Source organism: Lutjanus erythropterus, chromosome 12 (assembly GCF_056507025.1).
Source record: "Lutjanus erythropterus isolate fLutEry1 chromosome 12, fLutEry1.hap2, whole genome shotgun sequence".
In the NCBI taxonomy this organism is placed as follows: domain Eukaryota; kingdom Metazoa; phylum Chordata; class Actinopteri; order Lutjaniformes; family Lutjanidae; genus Lutjanus; species Lutjanus erythropterus.
The window spans coordinates 17,084,325-17,092,172 of NC_139328.1; the positions used below are offsets into that span (position 1 = coordinate 17,084,325).

Genomic DNA, 7,848 nt, shown 5'->3' on the forward strand with positions numbered 1-7,848 from the left:
CTCTTTTGTTTCCCCTGACTTCGGCCAGCCTTTTTGTTTTTGGTTATATTCGTTTTGTGTGCCACCCTGTGCAGCATCTCCACAGACCATTTTTCACCGCCTCATCCTCTGCAGACGCTGCAAACAGATTTCAACAACTGAGTAGTTGTGTTCCCCAAAATTCAGGCAGAAGAAGGCTGTATTTCTTGGTTGAATCTGAGATAAGACAGGCTTTGTTCACCCTCTATGACATTCTTGATTATTCAGTATGGAAATGCAGACTTCTGAAGATCCAGCCCATGAAGTGGAACGCAGCTTATGTGAAAGAGGTGCACTAACATGAGGGATAACTCCCAGTGTCTAGTCCAAAAGGCAGGCCGTGTTTTACTGCAGTGATTCCTCTTTCAAAATAGGTTTTTCCAAAATGTTTTCAGTCAGGTTAACAGATCCAGTCTAATGATAATACTAAATACTAAAGAGATGCAGATGGCATTCTGTTTGACCTTTAATAGGCCGTAATTGTTTTTACTGTTTAATGTTAAATCACATTAAATCACAACGTAGTTTGGTTTAAACACTTTATTTGCAGTGATAGATGTTATGATGATGTTGTGTGATGATAAGTTGCAGCAGCATTAGTTATTTTTGCAGTTACAAAATAATGTTAATTAGCTAATGAACTAAAGTCTGTGAAAAAATTTTGCATGAGCTAAGAGAAATGTTTCAAATTTTGTGATAATGCATTCCTGAGTTAATACATTTTTAAAGACAAGTTGCCTTGAAATTATGGCTTTTCTGAATTTTTATTTATTTATTAATTAATTAATTTATTTATTTATTTGATGAATAGCCATGGACCAAAAGAGAAAACTGTTTGGAGGACCAGGTAATGGCGATGGTAGAGCAGACTGAAGCCAGACAAGCATATTACTCAGTGGATTAGATATATTAGTTATTTGACAAACAAAGACAAACACAATGCTTGGGAATGTGTCACTATTAATTCCTCACCTCTTTAATTGATGATTACTGTCACATTGCTCATAAAGCTGATGCAAAGTTCACCACAGGCTTCAGTACCCAGCAGGAAAATCACCAGATGTCCAGACTTTCCTTAGACATAAGATCATTTCCATCTCAAAGTAAGGTTTTATAAATAACTACTTCTACTTGGTTTTCTATTTAAGTCGTACTTAAGAACAAAATTGATCATAAATCCATTTTATAAATGAGGTCCCTGGACTAACACTACAGTCTGAAGTTTGCTTCCAGACTCCTGCAACAAAAGCACTTTGGTTAAGGTTGGGTAAAGATTGTCATTGCGGGTAATATTTACAAATAAATCTCAAGTCACTGCTGACTTTTAAATAATGCTGTGATCACTTCAGCTGCATAGTGTGATGCAAGACTGACTTTTGTTGGAAAACAAATGAAATATGTTGTCAATGAACATTTTACTGAAATGTTCCGTATCAACATTTTTGTGATCTGACAGGTGATTAAAAGCATTTCTTCATTATGTTATTAGAAAATGTATTTCAGACAGCATTATATTTCCCTCAAAACATATTTGCTGTTGCAGATCAGTTTATACAAAGATGAGATCTCAGAGACACAGCTGGGGCGGCACATTAAAACACAGTGCTGGAGGGGCACCTACAGCATCATATTTTGTAATATAAGGCCACTAACCAAGCTGCCGTATTTGACCCATTCTTAGTGAGAACGAGCTGAAAAATCGTGTTAAACTTTGAGATGCAGTTTTTACTAAGCAGCAATTATATCCAAAATAAAGTGTCTCTAATTGTCCTCATTAGTCATAGAGACCTTGTACTTGACACTGAAAAGGAAACTTCAAAAAAGTTCCAAATTAAGTGCAAATGAATACAGTAAGTACATAATTAAACAAAAAAGAGCTGCTAACTTTGAAATAATAACAAACTGTAACCACAACAAATAACAAAACGAAGAATAAAAACATCCAATTCTGACTGACACCAAGTTACCATGGCAACAGAGTATTTTTGGCTGCATTTAAGAATTATTTCCCTCTATGATCACTGTGCATTTTCCACTCTAAGAATCTAGGTGGATGGGAGTGTTGAGATATTTCCAACTTTTAATTAACAATACTGAACATGGCAGAGAAACACCGTAGAAATGCAAAGAATTATGGGATACGTAGCCAGTTCTGACTGTATTGCTCCTAGCAACTAACTCATCCAGCCTCATTAGCCGAGTTTAATGGTTAGAATTACAGCTCACGTCTCAACCATCTCAGCCAACATTTTAATTGGGGGATTTTATTGGACAAGGAACAACTCTTATTAGATTTTCCAATAAAAAAAGAACAAACTGTAAAATGTTCAGTATATCTTTGTTCCTGGTGCGCATTGATTAGAGAATTATTTTTTATTTGGGGTTTTGGCACTAAGTCAATCTTGATGATAATGAAGAGGGAATGCTGGTTCATTTCTTTAAAATAAATGGTTGACTTAATTCCAGACTCAGCAATCCTTTTAGTTCTCATAACGAGTGAAATCTGTAGATTTTACTGGATGTCATCCAGCTGAGAATTCAAAAACCATGTTTCTCTAACGTCACATCAGATATGTTCTATAGACATGAAGGGTAGATATTTATAAAGCCAACGCATTAATAAATAACTTGTATATAAATGATGCATTAACTGTTAGATGATCAGAAATCCGTTTTTCCTTCATGGAATTCTTTTCCTTGTTGTTAAGCTGCTGCTTGCTGTTACCCTCCTTTCCTTTTTTCTGAAGAACAACACATTTAAAAAATATGTTGAGTCATGAAGGAAACAGCATTCATAATGACTTCGCACAGAGTACTAAAGTCACTTCTTTGGAGCTGTAATTTTCATTTAGTGGCTCTGTGTCTCAAGACTCAATTATTGCCATTTTGAAAATGCTGGAACACGGTGAATAGTTCAGATGATTTGAAAGGGTTTAAATGAGGCACTTATCCAGAGTCAGTGTTTTACTTATAGTAGAAGGCGGTCAGCGCGCTCTCAGTTTGAAGAAGCAGCAGCAGGGGTCCTGGTTTAAGAAACTGTGGACAGAGTCAGCAGCAAAATGTGCTTTAATCTCCTAAAAGGTCCTCGCCTTATATAAGCCAAACATCACTCTTACCGAAGCAACAAGACTTCATGGGCAACATCAGTCATTTTAACTTGCATTTTGAACTCAAAGTTCATTGTGACCTCTAGTCTTTCCCATTCTCAAGGAGCACATGGCGGGAATTACTTCGAATTTGGTACAATTGTCCACTTGGATTAGATCAGATTTTGGTGGTCAAACACCAAGGTTACCTTGACCTCACAAAACACAATTTTTGGCCACAACTCAAGGTTTCATACATAAATTCTGACAAAACTGTACACAGATTTAAAGCAGGATAAAAGTGATACCATTTTAAATCAAAAGGGTCAAAGGTCAACTTCACTGTGAAGTCCATTTCACCAATAAATATACTTTACCTTTTATTAAATTCCTTTGAAATCTTTCATCCATATGTGAGTCTGGACAGACACGGATATAAACGGCATCTTGACTGGTTGGCAGAGTCATATGACCTCTAATTTTAGATGGATTTATTTTTTAAGGTGGTTAAATGTGTTTTGCTGCAGACCCTGTCCACAGCAGTACATTGCTTTGATTCCTACACCGGGACTCCTGCTGCTTCTGCAAACGGGGGGGGGGGGGGGGGGTGCCAAACGCTATCTGCTCTAAGTAAATACACTGACTATCGATAAGTACCTCACACAACCCCACATCAAATAATGCAAATTATCTCTGGAAAACCACTGAACAGTACCAAAAGTTTACCCAAAATCAGGGCTGTACATCAGCATATTTTGCTATTTTAGCCGGTCACTGTTTAAGCAGTTGAACAGGACGAAGACTTGGTGTTCCTCAAATCTCTATAAAATATAACTTGAAGTCTCCGAAGAATTGAATGAGAAAACAGAACAAGTGGTTGTATTTAAAAGAAATCCATGGATATGAGAGAACCAGTTATCTTGAGACTAAAATATCCTTCTTTACTATGATTCAAATTTTCATTTATTCACATGCTATTGAAGCATTTTGAGAGAAGCGAACGCACAATATTACTGTTTCCATGGCTGTATTGATTTGTTTTTGCTATAAGACAATATTAAAAATGTTAATGCATCCAAATTACATACAACATACAATTCAAGTCCTGAAGTATGTTGATTAGCTTTGTGCCCAGAACTGCTTGCAGGATAATACTAACTGGAAACAGATGTAGAAATATGCACAGATATGAGTAAAGTAAAATAAAAAAGAAAAGTGTATAGTGATTAATATATGAAGATAAATGTCACCTATGACAGACAGATTAAGGTTTAGTGTGTGAACATCTGCTGGTCTGAAAAAAGATTTAATGATTTAATATTTCAAGGATATGATTTTTTTTTTTTTAAATACAAGAAGCCTTTTTTATTATAGCATCATTAATTCAAATGCAAATCTGAAGAATTATTATGGAAGGCAAATTAAGCTGTCAGAGTCATTAACAGCATCATTAGGGGTTGCCTTCTCCGATCTAAGAAAAACACTCTGTGGCCAAAAGTATGTGGACAAATCTATGGGAAATCTTTAAGGGATAGTTCTGATTATTTGTAGTGGGGTTGTATGTTAGTTAGTATGTTAGTTGTGTTAGTTGTTGTGCGACCTCTTTTTTTAAAACACAGAAGTCACCCAGTAACACAAACACTCAAACAGTTTGAGACAGCTATAAAGCAGCAGCTCCCATGTTCTGCGGGGTAAAATTACTGTTTTGATATTTGGCTTCTATAATGTTGGTTTACTGAAGGAAAAGCTTGTCTGACAGCAAGGTAAAGCAGCGAAAATGTTATAAATATAGAGTACACTTAAAAGAAATTGATTGTAGGTGGCCATTTTTAGGTGTCTACATTTTGTTCCTGTCCACAGCAGTACATTGCTTAGCATCCTACACCAGTACTCCTGCTGCTTCTCCAAACTGGGAGTGTGCCGACCATCATCTACTGTAGGTAAAACACTGACTAAGGATAAATATTTAATACAGCCCCACTTTAAATAATCCAAACTATCCTTAATGCCTCAGCATTCAATAATATTCATCAGAGTATATGATTGGATTCTGGACAACAGTTTGCGGAGGGCTCTCTCCTGCACTTGATGGTGCTCTCCTGTATAAAATCAGGTCCATAAAGAAATAGTTTGGCCCCAGTTTGGTGTTGAAAGATCTTGACTTCACAGAGCACGACCTCATCCAACACTTTTGAGATGAACAAGACCTCAGACTGTGAGTCAAACGGTTATCATCTGAACGTCAGTGTTGGACTTTACTAATACTCTTTTGGCTGAATCGGGCTCCAAAATGTTGTCAAAATCGTTCCCAGAAGAGTACTGTAAAGGCTGTTTTTTTTTACTTATGAGTGTGTCCAAATATGTTTCACCATGAAGTGCATAGTCCTACCTATTTTCCATTTCTTCTTCTTCAGTTTTAGTGGTTTAATACCCAGTAAAGATAAGCATTTATTGATCTCCAGAGGATAAATTCTGTTCTTGCAGCAGTACAAGGACAAAAATGAGTACCAATAAACTGCAAGTGAAGAAAAAAGTAATAATTTGAAGTATGTGAAGCAAAATTAAGAATAAAAGTAAAAATAGAAACTGTACAAGACCAACTAAAGACTGAACTACAAGGCAAGAGTGACAGTGTTGTGCGTGAGCAGCAACTTCAACAAATCTAATATACATTAACGGTGTACATGAGAATTATATATAATATGATTAAGTGATGATATTTAGTGTTCGTGCATAGAAATGTATATAGTAAAGTATATAATGTAATACACATGAACATAAATAGATATCAAAGAAAGGTGTTTGTACTTACGAATTGAATCAATGTGCTTTTGTTTGCTTGTTTTGTTTTTTGGTAAATAAATGGAAAACTTGTTATGGTTAGTTGTTTTATGACAGAATAAAAACAACCAAAGATACAAAACTCACGAAAATGCTAATACAGAAGGAGGCTGAGGAGGTGATGAGTTACATTTCTGAAATCAGGCAGCAGTGAAACAAGCTAGGATGCAGAGTTCAGTGTTGTAAATAGGTAGCAAATGTTTCAGCCCTGTTTCTTAGTAATTATGTTTATATACAACAAATTTGCCATAGCAAATACATTTAAGGGGGAATGTAATGCCAACTAAAATGCAAATTTTATACACATAATGCAGATTATAGATAAACTTTATTGTCTGTCACAAAGCTTCAAAATTGTCAAAAATGAACTTAACAGTAAAATGTTCACTGACAAAATATTTCATTTGTTTTTCGCAAAAATAGGGATCTTTCAATACACATGACAACAGCATTATTCAAAAATCAGCAGCGACATGAGATTTTTTAAAGATATAGTTAATCGAGTGACATGCTTTCCTTAAACAAAGTACTTTGATTGTCTCTACCTATCTCAATATTGCTTTATCTTAACCAAAGCGCTTTTGTTGCACAAATGTGGACGTGAATCCCAGACTCTGGTGTTGAAGGCCTGCACCTCATACACCCTCCCCAGTCACGTCTTCGCAAGGTGTGTTATATGTATCGTTTGAAACAAACATCTCAGAACATAATACAGGCAGGAATTCGGTTGCCACCACAATGCAATTAGAACATATAGAACGTGTGACTATAAGATGGCTTTTGTGCCTGAACTCAGCCACCTTTTAAAACTTTGTTCCTTGATTTGGCTTTTTGATTGTGTTCAGCTGCAGGTGGCATTTAAATGTTATTAAAACGAGCTAAATGTGTCTGTGTCAACCCTCCAAAGACAAATAAGTGAATGCAGATAAAGTCCCCCTCCTTCATCCCAAAATGAAAAACTCTGCGGTGTCACATGAAACTCAAGTGACTCATTAAAGCATTTTTAAATGTCAACTGTCTGTCCTTTCTCGACACCACTACAGGGAGCCTCAGCACCACTCCGTCCCCTACCACTATTACGAGCCGCGTGGTCCAGACGAGTGCGCCATGTACATTTCTCATGAGCGTGGGCGACGGGGCAGTCACCACCGCTTCATCACAGAGAAGCGGGTCTTCGCCAACTGGGCACGGACTTTTGACATCCACTTCTACCAGCCGGACTGGAGCCCCCCGCCGCTCCCAGCCAACCGGACGCTGGAGGGGACGGTCACAGCTGCGCCTCTGGTACCCCAGAAGACGTGACCGGTGTCGGGTGGTGAAGAAAAAGCTTCAGAGATTTATCTCAGAGAGCCTGAGGATGGGAAACATTTGGACCCTACACAAAAAGGTTAAAGAAACTAATTACCACAGAAGAAGACTGGGTCCTGTTGACCCTGCTGGACTTTTGTTACAGACATTTCTCCAGCAGCACCACTGCAGCTCCAGCAGGGTGTTTTGTTTACCGAGGTTCAAAGTCCATTTTTGAAAACCTTGTAAAGTGAGATTATTCAAGGAGGCAGCATCATTACACACTCCACTCTCAATGCATGCATGCAGTGTCTCGCTGTGGATTCTCCTTGTCTTTGTGCAGACGTGTGTGTGAGTGTGTATGTATATGTTTACCAGATGGATCACAGAAGAAACGAACTTGAGTTTGGGCTCTTCGCAAAGCCTCTGTTGGATGAAGGATCTATGCAGGATTCACAGCTGCAGTTCACTGAATGAAAAATACCATTACAGTGCCCACAGTCTAACAATGTAGAGCCAGAGACAGTGTACGCTGAATACAAATAGTACTGTAGCTTGAGTTAAATATGTCCATTTGAAAGTATGAATTATCACTATTCAAATTTAACATTCTTCT

At 37.3% G+C, this 7,848-nt stretch overlaps 1 protein-coding gene across 1 annotated transcript in view; it reads left to right on the top strand.

Annotated features, from left to right (window-relative positions):
• Positions 1-7,523, top strand: part of st6galnac5a (ST6 (alpha-N-acetyl-neuraminyl-2,3-beta-galactosyl-1,3)-N-acetylgalactosaminide alpha-2,6-sialyltransferase 5a) — a 71,718-nt gene extending 64,195 nt beyond the window's left edge. Inside the window, exon 5 of the mRNA XM_084732218.1 lies at positions 6,989-7,523. Coding sequence (XP_084588344.1) covers positions 6,989-7,247 — 259 coding nt within the window. The 3' untranslated portion in view covers positions 7,248-7,523. The remainder of the gene's footprint in view (positions 1-6,988) is intronic.
• Positions 7,524-7,848: the final 325 nt, after the last annotated feature.